Genomic DNA, 27,605 nt, shown 5'->3' with positions numbered 1-27,605 from the left:
AATAACAAACTACTTTCTTCCCGATTTTATTTATATGAACTTTTCTCAAAATAGCAATTTACAAGGCGCTTAAATTAGGTCAAAAGCTCAAAAGTAAAAACTAAGTGTGAAAAAATACGATATGCACCTTTTATACTGGCATTTTGACGCACAACGAATGATACCTTCAGTGTCCACAAGTATACTTCGGATTTTCTTTTCCGCAGGGTTTAATCATAGAAACATAGCGATACATAAATATATTTCAAAGGTCATAAAGATTCAGTAATATGAAGCGTCGACTAAAACAAACAACAAACAAAAAGCATTTTTTGTGTAGTTGTTTCTTATCGCCCGGACTCCGCCCAAATATCTATAAATATACAGGGCATTCCCACAGTCACGCCTGATTTCCCACACGCCTGCTTGTACTTGAACGCATCGCAGCTTAATGACCGCCTTGAAGCTCCTCCGGAAAACTTGACTCAAACGCTGCTTCAAACTTCAATTTTAACGTCAGACTTGCGGCGTACCGGCTCTGGAGTGTCATAAGCGGAACAAAGCGCATCTTAAATCGAGGGGAAACTTCGAACTTCAACTCCAGGACGAGGGGAGAGGGGAACTTTGGACCTGAGGTAAGAAATGTTTGCTAAAACTCGACTTTCGCGGCATAACATGGGCGGTTTACGGCCACTTGGTACTCGGTTCTGGTCTTGATGGTGCCTGGTGGTGAACCAGCACAGAATGTAGTCACACAGCAGATTTTATTCTGCGGGGAGGCTTTTCATGCCACCGAAATGCAACTCCATCATTTGAAAGGCTTTTATTTTTGTGACAAAGGTTCACCTGCGCACGTGCCGCTGGTCTCCATGGCGACCAGGTTTCACAGCTGAGCTCAGCCATTTCTGTTTTGTAGACAAAAATGGTCAGCATCTCTTTTTTTTCAAAGAGTAGTTTGAGAGACACTTCACTTTTTACAATTTGAAGCATTTAAGTCACATAAAAAAATGACTTGATGAATTAATATGTGGAATTAGGCTTTTAATTCCGAACTCACGATCTCTGCCGAGATACCCTCTTAGCTACAAGATTATAATATCTGTTCGAAAGGTGGGTTGATAATACAGTAGGAATTGTTAGCGCCTAAATAAAACCACAAGGTTGTTGTCTGGAAAAATAATCAAGTGACTATTTGCTTGTGAATGTTAAATTGCCATGGATTAAAAAAATCATATTTGTAAAAAAAAAAAAAAAAAAAAAAAAAAAAAAAGTATTTTAGGAAATGTACTTTACAACTAGATTATTAAATTGAATGAATATTTTGCATACTGAAATCCTTTGACATCAAACATATTCTGATAATGAGCCTTTCTTCATGTTAAAACATGCAGTTTGAGGAGCTTTGTAGTTGTCGCCAAAAAGTCGCACGATCAGCAGTAAAAAAGATCAGTTTACCAGATGTTCAACATGTGGCGACCCTCAGCCACCTACTTTGAATCCTACAGTCTTGAAATCAAGGCTCAAATCTTAAATTAACTTCTTGTTCTGACACATGCAGCTGAAGCAGTCGTCTAATAACTTGAGGAGCTGTACGTTTTTAAAGACGTGGAGGATTTTCTTGTCCTTGAGGAGACATCTGGAATAGACACAGCCTCTGGTTTCCTGTGTGTGTTTATGTATGTGTGTGTTTGAGGTTTGTTGGGTGTGTCTTCAGTGACCGCTGTCACACAACTCCACCTATAAATACTTTGCTTGGTCTTTTATCAGTGAAGCTAACCAGCCCAGTTGTGTGACCTAATCGTCTGTTTTCATTGGTTTGTGTTTCTTTTTTGAAATCACCAATGAGTCCTTTGTACCATCTTTTTACAGCCCTGCTGTAACAATAAATGTCCTAACACAGTATAGTCTTGCTTTTCAAAATGTAAATGTTTGCAATGCAGGTTCTGATAGAAAAGTGCAATAACCCAACAATCGGGGTGTAAGTCGAGGTAGGTTATTGTCCACTGCTGAAGAAAATGCAGTGTTGGATGCATTATGGATAAGAACGTGTCCGATTGATCGGCATTGTCCGGTCATGTTTCCTTTTGGCAGTTGTGAACCGGAGGCACTACTGACACCCTGACTGGTTTGCAGTTGACCTGGAGTCAAATTCTAATTGATCATCTTAATAAATAGAGAGGTATTTTGAACGGCTGACTATTTTTAAATTAAAACAAAACAAAACCTTAAGGTAGGGGTGGCCTGATCCGAAATTGATGCTGCTCGCTGTCTCATTTCAGCCAAAAAAATGACTTTAAGAGAACAGAAACTCAGATATAAGAGCTCAGATATGCAGTTCAGCTCCCCCTTCCGCATATCCAGACAATGTCCACAAATGGTCAATGGCAAAATGGACAAACTTATATTGCTGCTGGGTTTTAGCTGTAGCCGAGGAGTAGCCAGCATGGCGTCTCTGAGCCAGCGTCCAGAGCCCGTGACGTGATTGTGAGGTAATTTATTTTCTTAAATTCTAGAATTCTGCAGATATTATGTCTAAGGTTAAGATTTTTTGAAACAATTGCTTCATAATACATGGGTTTGTCCTCATACCTACTCTTGCTGACTATTATTTCACTTAATCAAGCTTTTTTAAACTTTACTCTCACTCCAAAATAAGTGATAAAATTATGTATGATTTGTGCTCATATTGTATCGGATCAGTAGTTTGATCGGGGCATCCATACCTTAAGGAGAATCATTAAGGATGTACAATGCATTCTGCTTTTGTGGTCCCTGTCAAAATCCGATGCATTACAGCCTTGACCTCAAATCTGAGTCACTCCCTATGCTCGGACAAAGTCCTGGCGAGGACCTTCTATACAGAGATGTAAAATACAATCAGGGTTTCCTGTTCCTCCATTTTGCCCATGGCGACCACTGTGACTGCTGCCCACTTGCTTGACTAGGAAGGGATGCATTTCCCCCCGAATGGAAGCATTAACAGACCATGAGCTCCTGTTTTGTTATGAGTGGCAAATGTTATTTTAGAACCAAAATCTAGCAAGCAGCAGTTGAGATAAATATATATGATGATGGCTTGCAGTGTCTTGAATCATCCTCTTCGCTTCTCGTGCCGTTAAAACTTTCTAAATTATGATGGAGCTGAAGCTGACGCTGCACAATAATATTCCTCCATGGTTTTTGCCACTGGGTCCTTCTTTGTTGCTTGAGAGAGCATTGCAATATCATATACTACCCTGCGGCATATGCACTACATGTGCACCTCCGGAGCTCAACCACCACAGGGGCAACCGATATGTCACATGGAACAACTAAGGAACAACAATTGGTCCACTGGGTTCAACTATTGTTTACTGGTGGCAGCAGATGTGTATCAATCCTCCATTAACGTACATTTCCATAGACATACGCATTACGTGTAGCATATGCATCATCACATCATACATTACACAGATATAGTGGAGGAGCAGATTGAAGAACAGTTCCCCCTTCTCTGCGTATTTGTTCCAGATGTTTTAAACCTCTACCAGAAGGATATCACAGATGCGCTACTTGAGACTATCCCAAACACAGCACTGCAGTGATTTGGCTATATCAGTCTAAGTATTTGAGGAAACTTTTATTGTTTTTCATCTTACTGTGCTAAACTAGAAGGAATAGCGTAATAGTATCTAGGCTAGATTTTTTTCAGTAATAATTTAAGAAATTTTACTTCAGTATATTTCAGATTCAGATTTCCTTTTGGTCTTTCAATAGAATTGAAGGTGTTAGCAGAAGCTACTTTTAATGTATTAGCATAGTAACGTTCTAAGATTAAGTTGCAGTGATGTAGAGTGAGAGTTTGAGAAACCCACATTGTTCTCATAATGTTGTCATTATTCAACTACAGTTCTGTGGCCTGTAAGCTGCCAAACGGTGCGTTGTCATTTTATAATTTGGTTAATAGCATCTTAATTAGAGTTGACTTGGTTCACTTTCTTGTTTCTGGTCTCTTCTTGTCCCGTGTTCAGTTTTCTGTTCAAATGATTGTGTGTACTGGATGTCTAATTGCCTTTATTAGATTCCAGTATTTTTGTTCTGTTTCTGACATGAAAAGCGTGGAAAGGAAATGTCATTAGTCGCACTCTTGTCTCTGAATCTACAGCAGCAGTCTGGAGATGGTCAAAGCATGTCTTGTTACAGACACACATTCCAACAGAACGTCTTCATTCACTGAGCCAGTGAAGTCGACTAAGATTAACGGCAGTCTCTGACGGACTGTGTTACTGCGGTGGAAGCACAAAGCCTTCCCTTTTAAATCTTTGTTTTTGCTCAGATGTGGAACAAATTCTCATTTGGGGAAGGCATTGCAAATGAATCCAACCTTCCCACAGTGTTTTCGACATGTTTCAATACGCATATCGGGAGCTTAAAGGTTCAGCTAATGTGAGGAAACGTGATTCACTACAACATAATCAGATTTGTCTCTATGGAAGAGTTTCGGAGCAGGATTGAAGGAAAAAGATGCGGCAAAGGCTCCAAACTTGACATCACTTACTGACTGGGAAAATTCTTACCAATGGAAATAAATCAAATACATGTCTGTCTTTTTTTTGTGCAATGGACGGGTGTTAGTATTTGAACAATAGACCGTTTGTGTTCTTGGGTCTCTTTTCTTAAAGGGGCCGTTGAATGCAGAATATTCCTATTCAATATTTGCGTTTCAAACATTAGGTCTATAATCTCTTATATAGCAATGAAAAAATGGCAAAAAATAGAATAGACGCCCTAGTTTGAGTCCTATTGCTTCCTCCAATTTATTCCATGGTAACTTTGGTCAATGTGATTAGAATTGGCCAATTGAAGCATTCTGGGCTGTTACTTCACAATTTTAATAAGACTCTTAACAACTCAGATATCTTATCCCTTAACTGCCTAGACTCATCCTCAATTTCGCCAATCCATGTCCTTCAGGCAAATCAAGTTTCAGGCCGAGCCAGTCCCGAAGCTCTCCATTTCAGAAAGACTTTGTCTGTTTCTTTCTTTTTCTCTCTATAAATTATTATTAAAATGCATGTAAAACTTGATAGGCAACCAAGGAGGGACTGGGTTGAACTGCTTGACTCGCTTAACTGTCCTTCACACAGTTATGTTGTGGGTGTGATTTAACCGACTCTGCTTAGAAACCTCATGATGTGGCATTTACAACCATGTCTTGGAACATAAGTCAGAAAGTTGTTAATACATCAGTAGCAGGGCTGGGACGACATGCATTCAATATACAAAGCAGTTTATGTGTCATTACAAGGTGCCAAAACAGGTTCTGATAAATTGCCATATATATATATATATACATATATATATATTTTAATTTTGCAACATATTTAAGAATACATTTTTCCTATCCCTAATCAATAGCACATGGCTGTCAATTTCTGTAAAACAACTTTGAATTTGGGAACAAAAGTCAGGGACACATGAGTTTTAATAATAAAATAAAATCTGTATTTTTGTTTGTTTTTGTTTTTCTTCACTCTTTCACTTGTCTTCTTCACTTCTTTTATCCTTTCTCTTTACAGCATGGCTATTGACCCAATGGCTCTCCCTGATTTAGTGTTGTGTCATTGTTGCCATTGTGAGTCCACACAGTTGCTGAATACTCTGTGTCTGATGTTGTAATCGTGGATGTCTGCCTTTGTTGTTAGCGGAAACTTGAGTATGGATGAAATGTTTCACTTTGTGACCTGCAAACAGTTTTCTTCCTTCCCTAGCCTCCAGCAACAATACTCTTAAACTACATAGTAGACACCCAAGTCGTTCGCTTGAATATCAGAGCTTTTCTTATGGCAGTGCCTTCGTTCATGTATGACAGAGTTACTCTCTGGGTCTTGACATCACTTACTGGTTGTTCATTTGGAGTTAATCGGGAGTCTCTTCTGGTTGGCTGCTTGTATTCTTTTCTGTCTCCTAGGTCATTTGCCAGTTTGTCAGAATCGCTGCTGTCAGTGAAAACAGCTGCACAATTTGGGTGTGGTGTCTCAAAAGAGCCGTGCTGCTGCTGCTGCTGCACATGTGTGTTTTCTGTGTGGGAATGAGTTATGCAACAGTTTAATCAAAACCAGACTGCTCATTCTTGCGTGTGACCAGCAGGGGGAAGTGTTGAGCCTGTCATTGAACCCATTGTGTTCTGGATGAGATTAAATTATATATATATTGTCGTCGTCATTATACTTTTAGATTGTTTTCTTCACTATTTATGGTGTTACTAGAAGAGTGTTGATATTTACACGATAGACTTTCTGGAATTTTCCTTCCAATATTTTATGTACTTGGTTGTCAACTAAGTGGGAAAATTAAAATACAGTTGGAGAGGAGCAGTAACTTGTAGTGAAAGCAGAGGGAGGCCGCCATGATCTGGTTTTCTGGATGCCCTCTAAATCGTCTTTATAGTTTAACTTGAATCTCATACAGGACTTCTATATACTGTAGTAGGTAACTACATTTCAAAATAAGTTTTCAATTGCATTTTTCTTCTTCACTTCTTTTATCCTTTCTCTTTATAGCATGGCTATTCACCCAATGGCGCTCCCTGACTTGTGTCAGTGTTGTGTCATTGTTGCCATTGTGAGTCTGTCTGTCTATATATATATATATATATATATAAATATATATATATATATATATATATATATATATATTAGTTAGGTTGTGATTGATCGACTGAAAGCTCTGAAATGTTTGAAGCATTGTCTGCTAGCGATAGGGGCATTAATAGTTTCTGAAAGATCAACTTCTTCTTTATTTTTTGTGAATACGTCAAGGTGGAGAGGAGCAGATTTTGTCATGGTAACCACCTCAACGAGGTAGTTCTACGGGACACTTGGATCTCAGTGTTAATGCTTTATTGTGGCTGACTACAATGCACAGCAAACAAGTCAAAACTGTTGAAGCAACTTTTTTTGTGATATCATCATGAAAAGGCATTCATGGTCTTTTAAAACCCATACAGAAGTGATGTGGTGGATAACTGCGTTCATTAGCATCTTTTTTATCTGTTTTCTCCACATTCATAGTAGCAATTAAGTATAATAATAAAGCATTATTTTTATAGTACTTTTTAGGATGCTGGTCACAAAGTGCTTTACAGCCAAAACAGCAAAGAATGTTTGCACTAGCCCAACCACGAAGGTGGACGGCTGGGCCTTCACTGAGCGAGAACTATGGAAATGCTGGGAGGATATTACATACAGTATATTACATAAATGCAAGCCTATAAAAGTCAGTTTGGCTAGAGATTTAGAGGTGTTTGTGCATGTCATGTTTCAGATCTTCAGTTAAACTGTTCCACAGTTGATGAGGCCTGACAGAAAAGCCTCTGTCACCAAGCAGAGATGCAATTCAATTGTGTGTATAGCGTTTGGTCTCAGCTGCAATTGATATGTACAGTTGATCAGAATATTCTACAGGCTTCACATTTGGTGGATGCCCTGAGAAGATTTCCTACGTCTCTTTCTGTGGCTGAGTATATTGTGATATTGTTTGCTGAGATGCGTACCGCTAGCGTACACTCCATGCTTTTGTCAGTCTCAACAAATACAGTTAAATGCTGGGTGCAAAGTAGGTCACGTATTGTCCACAGTAGATCCCACTGCTTTTCTACTTCTGCAGCGTACTGTCTTTCACTCACAAGTGAAGTTATCAAAAGCTCCTTAAGCAAAGAGGGGAGCGAGATTTCTATAATCTGAATGGTCTGAGCCTCTTATCACTCACCTGAGCTACCCTCCTCTTAACCAGGAATTTAGCTCAACCATGGTCACCTAGTTATTTTGATGTTTTAACCCTCAAAACTGTATGAAGACTGGCCAAAATATACTCACAAAGCCAAATGCTCTCACAAGATCAGCGTCTTGTCAAAGATTGGTCCACAAAAGAATATTAATGCGCACACACACACACACACACACACACACACACACACACACACACACACACACACACACACACTGTAGTACGTGTGACCTTCTTTGAATGTTGGCTGACCATTTCAATTAAAATAACTCATTTGCATGCGATGATCAGAAGAAGTAAACTAATCCTACTCCTGCAAAGGAATAGTGTGATTAAGTGCCAGACAGTAGTAGTAAGTAACAGACTACGAACTTCATCATTTCAATATTCACACCCATTTTTTTTCATTGAATACATGGACGGTCATAAACATACATGTCGTTCTTTTGTGTTTTTCCTAACTGCTACATGAATGATTTGCGGTACTAACATGTCACAAATAAGTGAGATTGACTCAGTCAAACACTTTGTAACAGCCTCTTGTTTCTCGCCTTTCTTGGTAAAGACACCATCCAGAACCTATTTTAGTTTGTGGATGTGAAATATGGGACAGAGATGAAATTGGAGGATAGCTACATGACAGCATGCATGAATGTCCACACTTATTAACCTAAAAGGCTGTGTTCCTCACACGCCCTTTTGGAAATTAAGTTGCCCATCTTGCTCCATATTGTCTCTGAAGAAAATACATGTTCGGTTGGCAAACATCCCAACTCATTAGGACCCTGAAAAGGGCCAGCGGACTGGAAAGCGAAAGCCCCCCTTTTTTTTGTTCCTGTGGAGCAAACTACAGGACAGCGTCTTGGTCCTGGAACAAGCTGGTCGGCTCTCCCTCTGGTCATCCTGCTCAGTCACACTCACTGGCTATGATTCGACATGTCAGCTCCTAGTCAGACCAGCTCACTGGCTTCCTGACCAGTCACGTACAATTGGGCCCTAAGTTGTTGGACTCTGGGAACTAAGACCATGGTAAAGCAATTAGACCAATATTTTGTCAACATATGGGATACAAGAGGAATCGCGTCTTTTTGCCAAATAGTGTGCTCTGATTGATTTTGAAAGATATTTCTGCGTATTAATCTGACCAGGATTTATGTTTCCCAGTGATGTAAGAGGTTGAAGTGTCACCTGTCAGATTGGACATCATGAAGTATAATGTTGTTACATCATCACAGTTTCATCCTACAGCAGATGGTTGCAGTGGGGAGGAGGGGGAGGGAGGAGATGACCCGACCTGCTGCAGATTTAATCTTTCTGAATGTCGGAGGATGACGGAGCTATTCACCACCGGACAGTCTGGCTTGGCCAATCAGGATGCAAAATGAACAAACCATTGCAAACAAACCAAGAGGCGGCAGCTGAAGGCTGAGCATAGAGGAACACACTGTTTGGGGACTAGAAAACTTTAAAACATTTTTCTTTTTGGATACATTTTCAATGCAGTTTTCTTTTTTGCATTTGTAATGAGAAGACTTTTTCAGTGAGAAGGCGCACGGTGGTCATGGCTCAAGTCCAGTTTCTTGAGTTACCTTTGGAAACTGAACCAGCCTCCTGCGGGATCTGGTTTCCAGTGAAGTGACGGCAACAGTCAGGACAAAGTTCATAACTTTTTATCAGCTTTCGTGTAATGGTGCAGTTGCCTCTGAGAGGACAGGGTCCAGGTCATGAAAGTGAAAACTGAACGAGTGGACGACTGGAATCTTTATGTGCCGCACCTCACCTGAGCTCAGCCTACTTGGATATGCGTAGCACACAAACTTCAGTGTGGCTCCGTTAAACATTTCAGACGGGGTCATGTATGTGCTGTGCACTCTGGCCGTCTTGACCCTCCATAACTTGTTGAGGAACTTAAGTGGCAATACTTGGGTGCTGGACAAGACCCCTGAAGATTCTGAGCAGGTTGATGGGGCTTCCACCAGGAGAAAGTTGAGCAAGGCTTCTGCAAAGAGGCAAAGAGGAGATGGCTTGCAGAAATTACCTGACTGTCAGATGAGTGTACAGGTAAGTCAGTTATGCAGTGGATGGAAAATGTACAATATTCGTTCAGTGATGCAGAATCTGAAAAATCGCAATATTCGCAAGATGCAAAAGAAACATTGTGTGAACATGGAGAAGGAATTCAAGATCCACTAGTCTGACTGATGAATTTTCACTTACTTCACTATTTTCCACTTGCCTGTATTTTAACACCAACTTGTTGTGTTAAAAAGGTTTGTCAGTCTTCATTGTGGTACTAGGCAACTTAAGCAAGTCTTGGCGGTCATGTGGTCATAACAGGTCATGCACATCTAAATCTGTTTTCTTTATATTGACTTTTTATTACTTTATCACTCATTGCTCTGGCATTGTCGCTGGGATGGTCAGTTTTTATTTTAAAAGCTTCTGCAAGATGCGTCATGTTTTGCTCTCTGTAACCTTGGTGAGGTAATATAGCGATAAAATGAGACACTATGAGAGGTAATAAAATATGAGTTACAATACCTATACAACTTTCTTTTAATACACTGTATTCAGGACTGCAACGATTGTTTCCATCTAAATTTTATTAGGAATATAGATAGCCTTAGTATTGTGATCGCAGTCACTGTGAAGCAGAGGGATAGAAACCTTAAGTACTATTCACCGCCACTTATCTGAAGCTCTGCTTCATTAGTTCTCAGCACCGATCTAAAATGGAGTCATTCTTGAGTGATTGAGCAAGATACAGTGATTCATATGTAAGTGTGCTTGAGTCACTTTTGGAATTTTAGGGTGTGATTGATGGCATCTGATCGATTTGGGGGTAGTTTTAGTGTCGAGGCAGCTGTTTGTTGACCTTCAGATGTATTAAAGATGGAAAAAAATGACATTCATAAAATTTTGTTTTGTCATGAAATCAATAAGTTTCTTATCATCTTTGTGTGTTTCAGAATCTCTAATACATTCAGCTGCTTTCCATTTGAGAGAATACTTGAGTGACTACTAAATAGAGCTAAAAGAGAGAACTTGAGTCAACAGTTGACGCCATTGCAATCTGCTTTGTTTCAAGACTATAGCGCAGACTGTAGTTGCATTTCATTCTACAGAACTGTTGAGTGGAATACTGTTGCAGGCATAGTGTTCCCGCCTCACTGTCCTTCACTCTCGTTTCCTGCCACCAGCATCGGAATGTGAAGCGTCTGGTCACATGACCTGCCATCCACTGCTGCTGAACATCATTTCTCATATGTGCTGACCTCATGACTTGCTACGCAGAACACTGGGTTTCTGTCAGCCTTGTTATGCAACCCTGTTATTGTTCAATGTTAATCTGTGGATTTTAGGATTCTCAGACTTCCTTCAGGACATCTAAACATTGCTTATTGCCTACATTCACATTGAACAACGTGAAATGTGAACAAGAACTACAGTAATTGGTAGACTTGATTAAATGTTATGCATTATGAATCTAAAGACTTGCCAATAGTGCATAAAAATTTAATATGAAATGCCTGTTTTCTTTTAGCATCCATGATCAGTGTGATATCTAGCAAAATATTTGGTTCCATTGGCGTCCTTGACAACAATCCATAAGTGTTTAAAAGGATTAAAATAAAGAAAAGAATAAGTGTTCGCAGATGATTCGTTTTAAAATTTTGGAATATATAATAGATATATAGATCGTTCTCAGTGGTCAGTAGTTAGTACAAGTGGTCCTTGAAACAACATGATCATTTGCAATATCTTGCTCACATACTCTGATAATCATATTTGCTTAAAAAAAGCTAAATAAATAAATCGCTGATGTCCATTCACTCTAATCATTGTCCATTAGAAGAGTCAACAATTATGCATGTGACGGCAAAAGAATGGGTTATTCATTGCTCTCAGATTCAGTTTTGTCACGTGCTGTTGCTTTTGATGATAAAAGTGGGTCATTGTGGGACCAATCTGCACAGCCCAATACTCTACCAAGTGTGATGCATTGTTTTCCCTGGCCCCTTTTTTTGGCTGTTAGGACGCAGGCCAAGTTATCTGGTCCTAATGATGCCTCCACTTGTCACTACTGTTATAAATACATTTCTTTTGCGCACTTTGTAGCTGTGATTCTTGTGGAATGTATTTGAAATCTTAATGTGCTAAATATGTGCACTTACCCAAAACTACGAGGGTGACATTTTTTAAAACTGTTTTTTGCTTCCACTTATGATGGTGTCACTTGTTTTGTTTTCTCCAGTGAATTCCGTCACGGCTGCCCAGCCTGCCCAACTGGTCTCCCTGTACTCATGCTTACACACAAAAGGCTGTTGAATCTTTCAAAAGGAGGAGGGGCTCACCACGCTCCGCTTGAGGCTGAAATATTTATTTGTCGATGAGACAGCGGGGGAATGAGGCAGGGGCGGAGCTAGAAGAGGCGTGATGCTGGCCGGCTGTTGCTAGGGGAACAGAGAGGAGGGAAGCAGCGCGTTGTTGGAGGGTTTGCTGGCTGATCCTGCTGCTGCGCGTCACTGTGAATCTGCAGCAATGATGCAGGGATAATGTTGGGCTGGAGGCCGTCGAGTTGGAGGTAAGAGCAGAACAAAGATGGAGGCAGAGGATGTGGGGGGTTGAAACCTGATGCAGAGCAGCGACCTGTAAACGCATGGCTTTAGATTTCCTCCATATCATCCCTGCCGCTTCACAGATGATCTCATAATTGAGCTGTGTTTGAGACATGCGCGCGTGTGTGTGTGTGTGTGTGTGCGTGCGTGTGTGTGTATATATATATATATCTCTCAATATATATTTCTTTACCTGTTATTGCTGTGGAACAAGCATTCACGGCTACATAGCTTAGCTGTATATGATAAAACACAGGAAGTCGCCTTTTCTGAAATCTCCATCATTGCATGTAGCAGGTGAATTATAGACTCAAAATGGCCATTTCCCCCCACCCCCAACAGCTCACATTTATGACACGTGCATGGATTCCTCTCTGGTTCATTCTCTGTGATGTTGCAGATTTGGCTTCCGTTTTCATCCTCGCCTTTTTGTGTGCTAGGTCTTTACCTATTGCGTTTACCATCAGAATGTTGAGAATGATATCTTTACGCCACTGTCTACATGGATGCTTTCCTTGCTTTTCTGAAGAGACCTAGCTGTAGAAGATTTTGTGTATATTTTATATCTGTTTTTTTTGTGGAGCTCAGTCTTCTGATTAACATAATTTTTTTAGCAAAGACGTTTCAAACCACTTCACATGGGATTATTGCCATCCACCGTAATTCTGCCCTTGCCTTCATGGTGATGCAGCTAAACCTCTTTCAAGTTTGCGCCCACTTAGGTGTTCAGGCACTGACTGCTGTAAAATGTTTGGACTTGAACTACTTATTCAATGAAACCTCACATCATTTCTAAACCAAGAGCGCCATCTAGCGGCCTCTGTACCGACACTGTTTCATGATACCTCATTTACCATGTACCAGTGTTCAGAATTGTTCTATGCTCACGCTAATGAAAGAGTAGCCAATGATTTAGCATGAATGTTTCAGCTGTTGTGCATCCCTCTGTGGTGTGTATTTTCTTTATTGAATTCAGATTTTTGAGTCAACAAGGGTTGAATGAAGTGTTCTTTTTTCACTGTGTCTGCTAAATGGCATCAGAGAACAATGACAAAAATTGTTTTCCGACCTGGTGCTGATGTGTGAAAGTTATGCGCACACTCTGCTTTGCTACATTATTGCTTTAGTGCAATGATCCAGGGGTCAAAAACACAGATTGAGTGCAATTTAGCCCCCAAATAAAAGTCGCAGAACATAATCAGTGACCTTAGAAACCTTATGAGATTCTACACCACGTCCACCCTCCCATCCCAAAGTCTAGGGATTTTCAGTGGTACACGGACTGTTTCCTTCAAGCTTAATCTGCCCTTCTATGGCTTTTTTAGTCGCTGACTTTGATGTGTGTTTATATCTTGTTGGTGCACTACTTATGATGCTCTACTTTCATTAGTTGTGAATTTTGTCTGTGTGCTGTGTTCCAGTCCATTTTGTCGCTGCACCTGTCACATATCTGTTGGTGCTGCGCTTCACGCCAACATTTGCCTCTTTGTTGTCTTTGTGAGGACGTGTGAAAGTAGAACTGTCCAGTCTGCAGATATGTCACGTTCCATTTGAAATGGCCCAATGTTTTCTGTATGTATGAGACAAAAGAAAGTTCTGCTGAATCATCTTTTATTTAAAATACCACCTCTGACCCAAAGCTTTATTTCAAATGACTTCAGCATGTTTGATGCTATTGTGCAACACGGTGTCTTTTACTCTTACATCTTGCTACAAACTCACGACAGGGTGATTCTCAGCATGTGCAGAGGGATTTGACCTAGTTTTTATTTTAGTAGGAACATTAATGATGAATAAAGAAGTTGGGGATGTGGAGGCTTTGTGTGAGGTGAAAATGCGTTCTGTGATTCTATACTTGGATATTCTAAGCTATCTGAAGTTTATTTATACATTCAAATGAATCTTTTATCAATGGATTCTAAAAAAGTAAAACTTTGCACTAAAATTTTCTTATCAAAGCCTCCAAAAACCAGGCTGAAATGTGCTACTGACACCAAGAAATAATACTATTTTGGCATTAACATTCAGACTTCTCTTTATATTGAACTTTGAGTTTAGGAAAAATGCCGGAATTCGAATTATTGCCCTGAGTTATCATGTATATTTTGATGTGACCCTGGCGAAAAACAAGATTGTTATTGCAATCATTGTTTTCTGATTTTAATGAGGCTTCAAATATTGTTGCCTAAATCTTGACCTACAGGTTTCATGTAGAGGTCAATGTGAAAGGTCTGCTGGCAGACAAAAGCTCTTGAGTTATAGTCTTTTATTTGTATGCTTCCCTGTAAGGAACTGTATTTCACTTGGACTGCTGTTGAGATGTGGTGTTTCCATCAGTGTGGCTTTTCCATATATGCACACTACTTCTGCGCAATTATGGTTTTAGGGTGTTTCTAATTTTGGCTTTCCTCAGCAGGAAAATGATGAGCAGTTTTTTGTTTTGTTTGGGGAGGCGGGAAACGTCCCACTGTTTTGATGAAGAGTGTGGTTTTGCTTATCTTTGTGTTGAACCTCAGACTGTGCGTGTGTGTCTGCGTGCGGCTGAATGGAAAAATCAAACTGTTCCACATGGTGTCGACTCTGTGCTAGTGTTTGTGTTCCTGAAACTGTGATCTACATGTCGGTCATCGCCTTACTACATTCATATGCTGTCACTTGCTGTTGCATTTTTTTGGTGGGTGTCAGAGACTACCCCTTTGCCTGGCATCATTTCATATGAAAGTCCTGTGGAATCAGATTGAAGATGGTGCATGTCCTCTGAATGTAAGCCATATAATTAGGAGCATTGTTTTGGGGGCAGGAAGACACACGTTTTTCGCTTCATTTGACATTTTTATTTCACTATCCAAAACAAAACTATTCTTGTAAATATTCCCTTTTTATTTTAAGTGTTTATTTAATAGTTAAACATGACATGGCACATTATATTGTAGTTATAATGTTAAAAGATTTGATATTTTCCAATTGGAAAGAGTATTATGTTTCTTGGAAGACTCCAAATGAGTAAATAAACCTCAAATCTCATCATCATTGGATATTCATATTGTCGGTCAATACGTGGACAAAGGCGTCAGGGTTTCCGCCACACATTAACCAGCATGATGCACCGCCATTGCTTAAATCAGAGCTGCCACATCATCAGAAAAAGTATCTCTTTTTAAAGATGAACTGTCACCTGATCAAATGTATTAAAATGAAGTGGAAACTTCAAAACAAATGGAGAGCACATAACACATCATGGAGGTGGACATGAACATGGCAGTTTTCGCCCTCTTATTTGTGGGAGAATCATGAAAGAAACCTCATAATGACTGGAGTCCGATGCTCACGGAACTCAAATTGCGCATTCCAGCCGGATTTTGAAATGACGGACAGCGTGAGGACTGCTTGGATTGGAGGCAGATTTACTTCTAATGATTACAAACTGGCGTTTTTCCTGTCACCAATTCAGTAAATGACAAAACCTTCCCTCTGTTTCTTTATCCCCTTAGTGTTTTAAATAATCCTGGCAGAAATTCTATGGTTATGGTTTTATTGTTGAGCTGTATTAACTGCTTAACAATTAAGTCCTAGTAATGGAAGCTGCATTTATGATAGTCTTAGTCTTTGGGCTACAGATACTCATGCTATGGTCCTTTATCACATTATGAATGTTCAGTCATCTCTATTAATGCCTTGTCATTGCACTTATGTGTGAGTAATAACTAGGTTCAACTCATGCTGGATCTTAATCGTGAAAAGGCCTCCTCCGTGTTCAGACTGTTTTGACAAATTATGTACTGCTGTACTAGTAGTGCAGTTTAATTTGAACCAGGATTATCGAGGGCGTCTGCTGGTAAGAAGAGGAAAGAAAGTCAGGAGAGAGGGACACAAAGGGGGGCATCCATTTTTAATAGTTGGGATCAAGTGTACCTGCAACGGAGCGCATGTAAAAGAAGACTGGAAGGTGGTCACTAGTTGTACCACATTGTTTTGGGCCACATGACATTGTAAGGCACGACTGGCAAGATGGTTTTCAGTGTGATCATCAGGTAGGACACCAAAATAAAACACTGACACCTTATGCAGCTGACGGGTCCCAAATAAAGGTGAGTCATGGCGATATTGTGAGTGACCCAATAGACTAACACTTGAGTGTTTGAGCGTACAGGCAATGCCTGTTGATGAAAAAGAAAACTGGCAGCAGGTAAAGGTGTCTGTCTGTCAGTGGTGATGGTTAAGTGGGACACTCCTGTGTGGGTTAAGAGGGACATCTGCTCCAAGGATTACCAGATTAGTGAGTTTGTTCTGACCGGACAGGTCTGTCTTCAGCTGCTCTCAGATCAGGTGTTGGAAGTGGTCCAATGGTGGCGCTACAGGCGAGTGGTGAGGCTGACTTGCCCTTACCTGCTTCACTGGTGGACCACTGGGCTCTTCTTGCGAATGGCACTGCATTAAACGTGTGATGCAGCATGCTGGGATGGGTGGGAACCCTGATCAACAAAAGCTGGCTGGACAGAGAGCATGGCTTGGAACGCAAAGCGCGCCGTGGCCGTGGTCTGGTGAGCTGTCTTATCAAATGTGGTCAGTGAGAGCCTGTAACTGTGCCGATTGTGAAGATGTATGGTTCAAGTTTGTGTCTTAATGTAAAGTTTGTTTTTAATTGTTTACTGATGTGTTGTTGTTAAGCATATTTGTGCATTTTGCACAAAGCAAATGGCCTAAAGATGAATGGCCTGCTCTACACTGCCCAAGTTGGCTGGTGAGATAAGTGTCTCCCATCAGTTGCCAACAGTACTGTTATTCTTGATGTGCGACTTCACCACTTCAAATATTTTCTTGTTAGATTTAGGAGTGTCAATTTCACCGTCTGCTGTCTTTCATAAAAACACTGCTGCCAGTGGGGAAGTGTGAACTTTAGCTCTACCTTAACTTAAAACTATAATTTTAGACTTGCCTTTCACGGGTCCTTCGATTGTCTTTCAAACACATGCGTGAAATGACTGATTTCTTAAATGAGTTGTTCACTTTGGCGCACAGTTTTTTTCAGGATGGGTGTACTAAAAAATCGATTCACTCAAATATTGCAATACTTGATTCTGCAATATTGTCTTGATATTTTGAGTTGTTTATATAAAAATTCAACACATACTAAGTTGCTGCATTTGTGATGCTTGTATTATTAATGTTTTCTTTTTGCGCACTGGTGTTATTTTGTTGATTAAGGGACTGATTCATTCCTCTAGAGCAGGGGTGGCCAACCAGTCAGAGGCTAAGAGCCACATTGTTTTACTTTGTTGCTGAAAAGAGCCACATCCTACAAATATGTAAGGACAATGAATAACAGGTGAAACACATGCCATACGTTTAGTTTAGGGAATGACAAAGTTTGGTGAAGAGCCGCATGAAACTGGGAAAAGAGCCGCATGTGGCTCGGGAGCCACGGGTTGGCCAGGCCTGCTCTAGAGTGTCATGTAACTAGTGGAATTTCAGATTTTGGCGTGATGTGTAGCCGTTCTCCTCTCGGATGACCAATCATTCACGACATGGACAACATAAGACAAAAATTATTACATAACACACCTTGGAAAATTGAATTGAACGTCGACTTGGCAAGCCTTTGATGTCTGCTTACCTTTTATGAAATGCAGTTATGGAGGCAGTCTTCTATTGTTTAGTTAAGTTACTGAGCTTTTTCCCCAAAGTATCCTCGCAGTTACTTGACTTCAGTGTTTTAAAATTGGATTTCCTTCTTCTCTTCTCTTCAGATGAAGATCAAGGGAGCTGTAAATCTTGTTTTAGTCGTCTAACTATGGGGTGTGTGTTCTGCTGTGCATTGATTTCCTTTCTTTTCAGGTGCTACTGTTCTTGTTTGAACTGCATTGGTCTGTCCATAGTGACTTGTTACTGTTGTTTCATTTCCAGTTTTGGATCATTTGCTCATTTGTGTTCCCCTCTTTTGTCTTTGCCTAGCCGGTCCAGCGGTCCAGTGCGCTGCTCAGCCCGACGGTCATGTTTGGCACAAGAAAGACCTGGGACCTCAACCACGCCCCCTGTATGCAGGAGCTTTGGAAGAAAGAAGTGTCATTGGATGGTAGGTCTGAAGGTGTTTCCACCCGCCACGAGGAGGGGCTTCAGGCCGGCTGAGCGCCAGATTGGCTGCATTTTTGTTTTGTCTATGCACACGTGTAAGTCAGAGCTGTGAGTAATGAATGAGGTTCTCAGAGGAAACCTGAGCTCAGAAGAACCAGCAGGTGAGCAGCGGTTGTTACTTGTAGGTAGATTTAAAGGCTTGGTTCTCCTGCTGTGCTTTTCCTGGACTATCTAGTTTCTGTCCCTAGAGTGAACCAGCTGATCAGGATCAGGTGAACCAACCTGGCAACTTTTGTTGTTGTTTTCTAGTTGAACGTCCTCTGAACGTTTAGCTGTGCTATTTAAAAGTATGCAATTTATCTATGATTCTCAAACTCTTGAATTGAGTTTTTTTCTTTTTATCCCAGGGATTTTTAGTGTGAGCTTTGCTGAGCTGTCATGATTTGTGAGTGGTTTTGGAACCGCAGGTCAGTGGTCAGCATTGGTGCCATCAATGTCTTGACATGTCTTATTATGGCAGTGGCATACTGTGGCAGCTTTGAGTTGTGTTGAGCTGTTAACAATTAAGTTACTCATTTGGGGATAATCTGCTTAATTCAATCCCTACAAGACTTTTCAGGCTTTCATTTGTAACATTTTCATCATTTTATTTATACTCTTAACCTTCATTATTGAGAGTTACATTTTTATCATGCATTTTTTATTCTTGAAATTCTGATGACAATAATGAGAGAAGGGGAGCTTCACACAAGCAGCAATGACATCAACAGCTGCTGTGTTCTGTGTTAAGAAGCTAGAGGTCTTGTCCAGACTGAAGTCTGAAAAGTAAATGGAATGAACACAGAGTACTGAGCAAATAACAAATGTGTCAAAGTGAGAGCAAAATAGATCTGCATAGCTGAGAAGCGTGGTTAACATGGTTAAACACAGTGATTCATATGTAATGGAAGTCTGTACTTCATTACAATTCTTTATTAATGACTTGTGTTTACAGTAGTAGTATTTGCTACATGCTGAACTGAGATGCCGAGCCGTTGAACAAGTTTAATTGAATAATTGGGTGCTAGTAATTTAATAACGTGGCGAAAAGAAACTGGCTGCAGTTTGAGCTCATTGGGTTCCAATCCTGAGCAACGTTCAGCTACTGTCGTTGGATGTTCAGTCAGAAAATCCGCCTTCTCCACCTGGACCTATCTTGTGCATCCTCCCCAGACACAGATGTTCGTGTCCTACTTTATCTCACCCATGAGCCTTAATGGTTGTCTTCTACTTTTTCTTTCCCCCTGGTATATCTATCTCCTACATGCTCCCTATGTCTCCTCTCCACGTGTCTTCATCCTCCCAGGATGGCCTCCCCTCCTTGGTCTCCAAAACGACTGATTCTTTCTACAATATTGATAGCCTTAACATTTGCTACCCTGAGACTAATAAGTTAAAAACTAGAAATTGTTTATATGAACATGTCTTCTCAGCCTGACTAAAAGGTCATATGCCTCATCTGTGTTGTTCAGAGTGAAGTCACTTGACAGAATACCAGTGTGATTTGTTGCATTGATCAGCTTCATGTTAAATTTTAAATCAATCTCCGCACCTTTATTGAGGGAGATAAACATTCCTTGCACGACAGATAGTTCTCCAAAACATGTGACACAAATCCACCTCTCCCATCTGTGTTTGATCTGAAACTGCGGTACGCATCCTGCAGCTATAACAACCAGGTCTTTTTTCATTTTGTTTTTTCACTTTTTCAATGTTCTTATTCAAGTACTAACTTGTCATTGAGTTCAAATATAACTCCACAACCACTGTCTTGCCATTCTGGCCGTCCTGGCTCTCACAGGCACCTCAGCAAACCAAATGAAATGATTATCCTCCTTTAGATGAATGTCATGTATTTGTATTTCACATTTCTGTCAATTCATGGTGAAGCTAACTACTACATGACAAATCCTGTCAAAGTTTCTAATTACATAATCGTCAAACATGATGGTTTTTCACAGGTGTGGAATAATAAATTCAGACGATTATGTTCTGATTCTTTACATCTGATATTGTTTATTGATCATCAAGCTCAGCCAAGATTTGTCTGCTTGTTTTTAGTCATGTTCAAGATGGTTTTTTTTTTCTCTGATTCAAACTAGTACACAAGTGTTCGGTTACTGGCCCGGAAAATGTTTATTTTACGATACTATGTGTTGTGTTAAGGAGAGTCCGTGGTTTGTTGGAGCTCTCAGGACGAACCTGTTTTTTGTTGATCTGTCGGCAGTCAAACGTTGACTCATGTCTGACATGCGGTGGGGAAACAGCCTTAAACAAACTCTTTTCCTTCTGACAAACCCATTAGAATGTGACATTCAGAACTACAAGAAGTGATGTGTTGCTTTGCAGTGATGAAGACGTATTTAAAGAAGATACTTGTTAATTTAGAATTGAAAACCTTTTTGCATCGCTGAAAATTATTTATGAAAAAAATGAAAAGAATACAATGTGTATAAATGTGTTTCTTTTAACTTGAATTTCCAGTGACATCATTAATAAGAAGTGAAAATTAAAAGATCAGGGTTCCAATTTGCTTTGCAAAGTGGCCAATAAGAATGTTTTTTAAATATTTACAGTGACCTGAAATTCTGCATTTTTTTTTTTGTCTCAACACACTTATTTCATATACGGTATTTATTTTTTTTTATCTTTCGGTTCCACAAATCTAAAACTGCAGGTCGTATATGTGTCTGTTCCAATTTTCAAGTTAGGGAGCTTAACATAAAGACCTTTTTTTTTTAACCTCAGTTTTTGATTAATGGAAAAGGATTGTGGACAGTGAAGCAGTCTGCAGTCAGAGTACAGTGTTTCTTTGTGTGTGTTGGTGGGCAGTATATGAGCCGTTGTTCAGTGGAGATGGTTCTCAGGTTGATCGTATTTCTGGCCTTGGAGTGACACACACACTGCTGCAGCTGGGTTAATGTGTCTGCGACTCTTATCATGTGTTATCTGGTCCCTCTGGTTTCCTTGGTGATCTGCTCTACAGCTGGTTTGTCAGGGGGGGAACTATAGGGAAACCTTGTGGTGCTACAAACTAGTACAACCTGATTAGCCAAATCTGCTTACACATTCCACAGTCCTGGCAGGAATTTTGGATCTGAAGTGATTTAGTCTTATATTTTGATTGGTTTGACGACGACCATGATGTCAGTCTCCCTGAAGATTTGTCAGCATGTAACCCGATTGTTGCTGGTTTTAGTTTAGTGTTTCTGTTCGTCAGTGGGAATTCCAGGCTTTCTAACACGTACTCCTGAATAAATAGGTTCATTTGGGTCTAATCTGATTTTCCTTGTTTGCCCTTGTTTGTAGCGAGCTCAGTGGACTTTCTGATGAGTGATGGTGACGACGACGGCTCCTTCCTGTCTCTGCCCAGCTCAGGCTTCTCACAGCGGCCGTCTCTGACCGCCGAGCTCGTCGACGCTAACGCTTCGAACCAGCAGCTGCTGATCCAGGTGACACAAGGGAACACGGTTGAGGGCACACAACTGTTCAGCAAATGCACATGTGTTAGATACTTAGATTAAACTGAAATAAACACACTGAATTGCAGATTAAGAGCAAACAAAAATGTGAAAAAAATGATCATGAATCAAATTTATTTTTAGAAGAAACAATACTGATGTGAATTATTCCATTAAATAACATGTTAAATCTAAAAAGAAAATGTTTAAAACTTTTTATCTTTTACAAACAATGTCCAAGCTAAAAAGTATGATTTATTCATATGTCCCCATCCACTTGTCAGATGTATGTCAAACTTTTCATTTCATCCTCTGTTCTTTCTCCCTTCCATCGTCATCACGGCCCGGCACCAGAGGGTCACCTGGTCCTTCCTGTCCACTTTCACTCATGTACATGACCATTCTGGCTGTTATTTTCCGGCATCCAACTCTAGTGCTGCTTTTTCACACATAGTCGACCGACAGGTCGAGCTGGTAGCAGTAGTCATCCGCCTGCAACCGTCTTTGGTTTGCTACATTAGTTTCGCATTTATTTTGTGTTTTTGTATTTTCATTCTTTATTTGTGGTCATTTGTGTTAGAAATTGATTGGTAACATCAATATGATTTGTCAAGCTGCAGCCCATTTTCACAACCAAAATGTTGTAAGACAGTAGTTTATTCCAAGTTTCCCCCGTCCTACCTTGCTTTAGAGCCACCTCACTGATGCCCATGTAGTGACCCTGTGAGAGCTCTTTGCAATATCAATGAATCTGAAATCCAGTCCAAAGATCTGACTATTGTACTACTGTTATTTTCATGTGTGTTCAGACTCTACAGGAGAAAGTGTGTGAATTCCAGACTCGACTTCACACTGAGGAAGTGGCTCGTCAGCTGCTGCTGCGACAGTTGCAGCAGCAGAGCATCCAGGAGAGGACGTGTGGTGAAGTCTCTCAGGAGGAGATTGTGCTAGACAGAAGTAAGTTGGTGGTGTGACAGTTAGTGACCAGTCCTCCCAAAGAAATCTGCTTCTTTATGTTTACCATTGATGAGTATTTGAGGTTTCATGAAACAGTGTCCTGGTTATCAGAGGCCACCAGATGGCACTGTCTGCTGTAGAATGTTTGGGCTTTAACAACTAATTCAGTGAAAGCTTACAGCATTTCTAAACCAAGAGCGCCATCTAGTGGCCCCTGAAAATAAGCGCTAATCAACCCTGCAATACTGTTTCATGAAACCTCAGCTACGCATCACTAGTGCTAAGCCTTGATGATCCTGTTTATTCTTGTCCACCTGTCCTGTTTTATGATCCAAAGTTGTGATGTCAAGTTTGCTTCTGTGATTGCAGGTGTGAGAGCAGAGTCGTCTCATTCTGGTCATTGTCACGGTCGGGAGGAGCAGCTGGTTTCTCGGCTGCGCACACAGGTACATCTATAGAAATTCTGAGTGATGTAGCCATTCAGTTTAGGTAATGCTAAGGATTTTACTAGTTAAATTTGCTTCAAACACAACAGCTTTACTGACACTTCTACTTTTATGCTACGTGTCTGTAGCTTGCATTTTGGTGTTGACTGCATGATGTTTGAGAGATGCAGCATCGCTGCTCACTGAAACTGTCATCAGAAACGATCAAAACTTCAGGGTGTGTCTCAGAATTTAACTGTCTGAGCTGGAAAGTGATCTAGCAGGTTCCCCTCTTACAAAGATCCGTTTTGACAAGATGTAATGCATTCGTGTGAGAACGCTGTCAAGCTAATCTGATCCACTGAGTCACTGGACCAAATAAGGAGTTGAATCAAATCATCAATCTGAGCAAATGTCTGATGGTTATTTATAATCCGATCTATCCATTAAATGGTTTGATACCCGAATTTGGCACAGAATCATTCGGCTTTCTTATTACTTTTCACCATATTCTTATATAAAAAGCATATTGTTGTTACTAATCCCCCAAATATGGTGTAATGTTTGCTACTCTTCATTCACATACAATAGTCAAAATTGTCTTAAATTCACTTTTCAATCTCCATAGGAGTCATAAATAACACATACTAGGTCTTAAAAAAAAAACTTTTTTCCCTAATAGTGCTACCTTTAGCAAGCCCAAAAGTACCCCTTTGTTTCACTTCCAAAATTAAAGTCATGCAAGACAGGGTTAATATACAAAGTGTCGCATTGTTCATGATGTGATTGTGATGTTCCCAGGTGGAGGAGCTGGAGGAGAAGTTGTTGGATCAGACCCAGGAGGTGGAGAGACTTCGCTCTGAGCTGGTGAGACTTTGCCCAACTGCATTCCTTACGAGCCACAAGGAGGAAATTCGACCTAATTACCAATAAAAGACACACGTCGGGACTAAACCTAATTCTCTGGAACTAGATCTGTGCCAGACACTGCGACAGGAAATTGGACTAAAGTCTGAAGATGAGTGTATCAGGCGGGGGGGAGTATAGGAGATAAAGGTGTGTGGTGTTGCTCTCCTTTAGGGGGCGACGGACCTGGAGAAGCAGCTTGAGCTGCTTGAGGTGGAAAACCAGCGACTGAAGCAGGAGCTGAAGACCTTCAGGTGCTCTGAGCTGCACACCTCTGATGCTGCTGCTGAGCTCGGTGGCTGCAGCCACTGCACACACAGTCAGGTATGAATACTCTCACACAGTTACGCGCAGAGGAACACAAAGATGCACAACCCAAAGCAGGAATTTCAAACCTTCTCGGGCTATGTGTCTGCTAGGATGTGGAGTCACTGCGGCGTGAAGTGTCTCGCTGTGAGAACGTGGCGTGGAATCGGGAACGGCGGCTGGTGGAGCTGGAGCGAGAACTGATGGAGAAAACCTCCAAAGTGGAAATGCTCCAGCGTCAGCTGGAAGATTCGGGCCGGCAGCTGGATGAGACCAAGAGAAGACAGTCAGAAGTGGAGGAGAAACTCGCTGGTCGCCTCCAGGAGTGTGAAGAAGAGCTCGCCCGCCAGGTGGCCACGCCCCCCAGGGTCAAGGTGAGCAGCGTATACACAAATTCAGAGCATGGACCAAAACCTAAAACCCTCCTCTTGTGTCTCTTCAGTACGTGACACAGACGGTGGAGGTGGAGTCCACCGACTCTCAGAAAGCTCTGGCCGACATGCAGGTCCGGAACGCTGCTCTGCAGGAGCAGGTGTCGGTACAGCGGCAGCTCCTGAAGGAGCTGGAGACACAGCTGCACGAGTCGCAGCGAACAAGCGCTCAGTTGAGGACGCAGGTAACAACTTGCTCCTGTTTGTGAGAGAACAGAAGATTTGGAAATGACTTTTCATCGTCTAGTTTTAAATAGATAGTGAAGCCCAGAAACTATGTCATATTCATTTGAAGAATCATTTTGGGGGAACTGTATTAAAGTTAAGTAGTTAAAACTGAAACCTGGAAAAACAAAAACAATTGCCATCCTCTCCACCATGTCTGGTCTTAACACTTCTCTCTCCTAATGCATTCGTGTGTCAGCTGCTTGCTGGCCACGCCCACTTGTGCGACCTCTTGTCTACGGCCGCTGACAGGAGCAGCTCCCAGGTCATTCGCAGGTCATCAAAGGTCGGCCAAGCTCCCTAGTCAGTGATGTCACAGAAGTGTAGAGAATCTCAGGTTGAATGGTTCCAAAAATGTTCCCGAAACTTTTATATTTGAGAAAATTTGAAAAGAAAAATGTTTTGAACTCATGAATAAAAGTGTAGCTGTTATTGTTTGTCTTTGTCTGCAGTTGGAAACCGATGAACTTTTGTGACCTCTGTTTTTAGAATGTATGTAGAATGTTGAGCGCCTGTTCTAAATTACTTGTCTTTAAGCTATTACGGCCTTAATTTCCATTCTGAGCTGAAATCCAATGACCTGCTTTAAACTTTGGAACCTTTCACTCAGAGATGACTTATTAGTCTCCCCGTCCTCCCAACATGTTCCTTCTAGATATCATATTTATTTAGATGAGGACAAATGACATAATGTTGTCCCGAAATATCACTCAACTGTGGACTAAGAAACAGAGATGTTAGTGTTGCTGTTCACCTTGTGAAAGCTTAAAAGTGAAACTAAAACCCTGGAACCGCTCAACATGGTGACACCAGCAGTGGCCTGGATGGGTTTCACCAAATCTGGAAATGTGCCTGCTGGCTTTCATTGAATACAGAATACAAAAGATTTTACAGTCCTAATTTGTCATCATTATTGGTTCATACAGCGCCCTCTTGTGTCACTATGACACTGAATTCTGGAATGAACCTTTAAAATAGTATCAATTGTTAAGCAGTTGTGTGTGTGGTTACCTGTGTGTGTCCAGATCCTGGTGTACGAAGGTGAGATGCAGCGAGCTCAGAGTCATCTGGAGGCTGAGATGCAGAACCTGGAGGAGGAGAAGAACCGAGTGATTGAGGAGGCATTCATCCGAGCGGAGAGTGAAATGAAGGCTGTGCACGAGAACCTGGCAGGTGGGGCGACACTTCTCCTCAGCGGTGGCTCCACGTCGTACTGTTGATGCTTTCCAAAGTCTTGCTGAGCTGCGGACACTGGTGTGGTTTCAGGGGTGCGTACCAACCTGCTGAGCCTGCAGCCGGCCCTGCGGACCCTCACTTGTGACTACAACTCTCTGAAGAAGCAGGTCCAGGACTTTCCCTTTATGCTGGACAAGGCCATCTCAGAGGCCAAGCAGGAGGTCAGTAGCTCCAGGAGGCTCCAGGAAGCACGAGGTGTGATTGAACTGGACGAATAGCAAAATGCATTTGTGTTCAGATCTGCCAGGTGATCAGTCAGGTGAGCAGCACCAACCAAGAGCTGCTGCAGAAATACAAGAGAGAGATGAACCTGAGGAAGAAATGTCACAACGAGCTGGTGCGACTAAAAGGTGTGACTCAAAATGATGTCAAAGTCATCATGAATCAACAATGACTACATTCTATTTTTGTTTCAAACCATCAGGCAACATCCGAGTCTTCTGCCGGGTCCGACCGGTCAGCCAAGAGGAGCAGGACTCCGCCGACGCCAAAACCATGCTGAGCTTCGACTCAGACGACGACACCATCCTCTACCTCACCAACAAGGGCAAGATCATGACCTTTGACTTGGACAAGGTGTTCACCCCGCAGGCCACGCAGGAGGCGGTAAGTGCCGTACCCATGTTGTAGTGATGGGTTGATGAAACGGTGTCCTAATTTTCAGAGGCCACTAGATGGCGCTCTTGGCTTAGAAATGATGTGAGGTTTCATTGAACTTGTTGAAGTCCAAACATTTTACAGTAGACAGTGCCATCTGGTGGCCTCTGAAAATCGGGATATTGTTTCATGAAACCTCATCGATCCATCACCACCGTGTTGTAAATGAAGGCATAGTCCAACTTTCTTTTTTTTTTTAAACCTTACCTGGAATAGTGACCCTCATACCATCCACCACTGTGTCTCTCTCTCTTCTCTTATTGGTGTCTCAGGTGTTCCAGGAAGTTCAGTCTCTGGTCACTTCCTGTATCGACGGCTTCAACGTCTGCATCTTTGCGTATGGCCAGACAGGTTCTGGAAAGACTTACACTATGGAGGTAAAGATACACAGCACTTGGTGTCACTGCATGGTGAATGCTTGTTTTTAGCAGGCTGTTTTTTACATTGATTCGTCAATATAGTGGTTATGAAAGCGTTTGACTCCTGAATTATGTTTGGCTGTTTAAACCCTCCATATTTTTCTCA

General features: G+C 41.2%; 1 protein-coding gene across 8 annotated transcripts in view; it reads left to right on the top strand.

Annotated features, from left to right (window-relative positions):
- Nucleotides 1–419: 419 nt before the first annotated feature.
- kifc3 (kinesin family member C3) overlaps nucleotides 420–27,605 on the top strand; it is a 31,029-nt gene continuing 3,843 nt past the window's right edge. The window contains exons 1-16 of one of the 8 annotated variants that reach the window (XM_053854596.1): nucleotides 420–614; nucleotides 18,318–18,438; nucleotides 21,786–21,928; nucleotides 22,292–22,327; nucleotides 22,747–22,894; nucleotides 23,264–23,340; nucleotides 24,121–24,186; nucleotides 24,400–24,549; nucleotides 24,645–24,905; nucleotides 24,974–25,147; nucleotides 25,387–25,473; nucleotides 26,213–26,360; nucleotides 26,454–26,584; nucleotides 26,662–26,773; nucleotides 26,848–27,029; nucleotides 27,353–27,457. In XM_053854596.1, the coding sequence (XP_053710571.1) occupies nucleotides 18,357–18,438; nucleotides 21,786–21,928; nucleotides 22,292–22,327; nucleotides 22,747–22,894; nucleotides 23,264–23,340; nucleotides 24,121–24,186; nucleotides 24,400–24,549; nucleotides 24,645–24,905; nucleotides 24,974–25,147; nucleotides 25,387–25,473; nucleotides 26,213–26,360; nucleotides 26,454–26,584; nucleotides 26,662–26,773; nucleotides 26,848–27,029; nucleotides 27,353–27,457 (1,902 nt within the window). In that variant the 5' untranslated portion in view covers nucleotides 420–614; nucleotides 18,318–18,356. Of the gene's footprint in view, nucleotides 615–9,085; nucleotides 9,808–12,174; nucleotides 12,332–16,649; nucleotides 16,907–18,317; nucleotides 18,439–21,785; nucleotides 21,929–22,291; nucleotides 22,328–22,746; nucleotides 22,895–23,263; nucleotides 23,341–24,120; nucleotides 24,187–24,399; nucleotides 24,550–24,644; nucleotides 24,906–24,973; nucleotides 25,148–25,386; nucleotides 25,474–26,212; nucleotides 26,361–26,453; nucleotides 26,585–26,661; nucleotides 26,774–26,847; nucleotides 27,030–27,352; nucleotides 27,458–27,605 lie in introns of those variants that run through there. The other 7 variants (XM_053854590.1, XM_053854591.1, XM_053854595.1 and 4 more) reach the window with 7 other exon arrangements.

The sequence above is a fragment of the Synchiropus splendidus genome, chromosome 1, assembly GCF_027744825.2.
Source record: "Synchiropus splendidus isolate RoL2022-P1 chromosome 1, RoL_Sspl_1.0, whole genome shotgun sequence".
Taxonomy (NCBI): domain Eukaryota; kingdom Metazoa; phylum Chordata; class Actinopteri; order Syngnathiformes; family Callionymidae; genus Synchiropus; species Synchiropus splendidus.
This window is presented reverse-complemented; position numbering and strand designations above follow the sequence as displayed.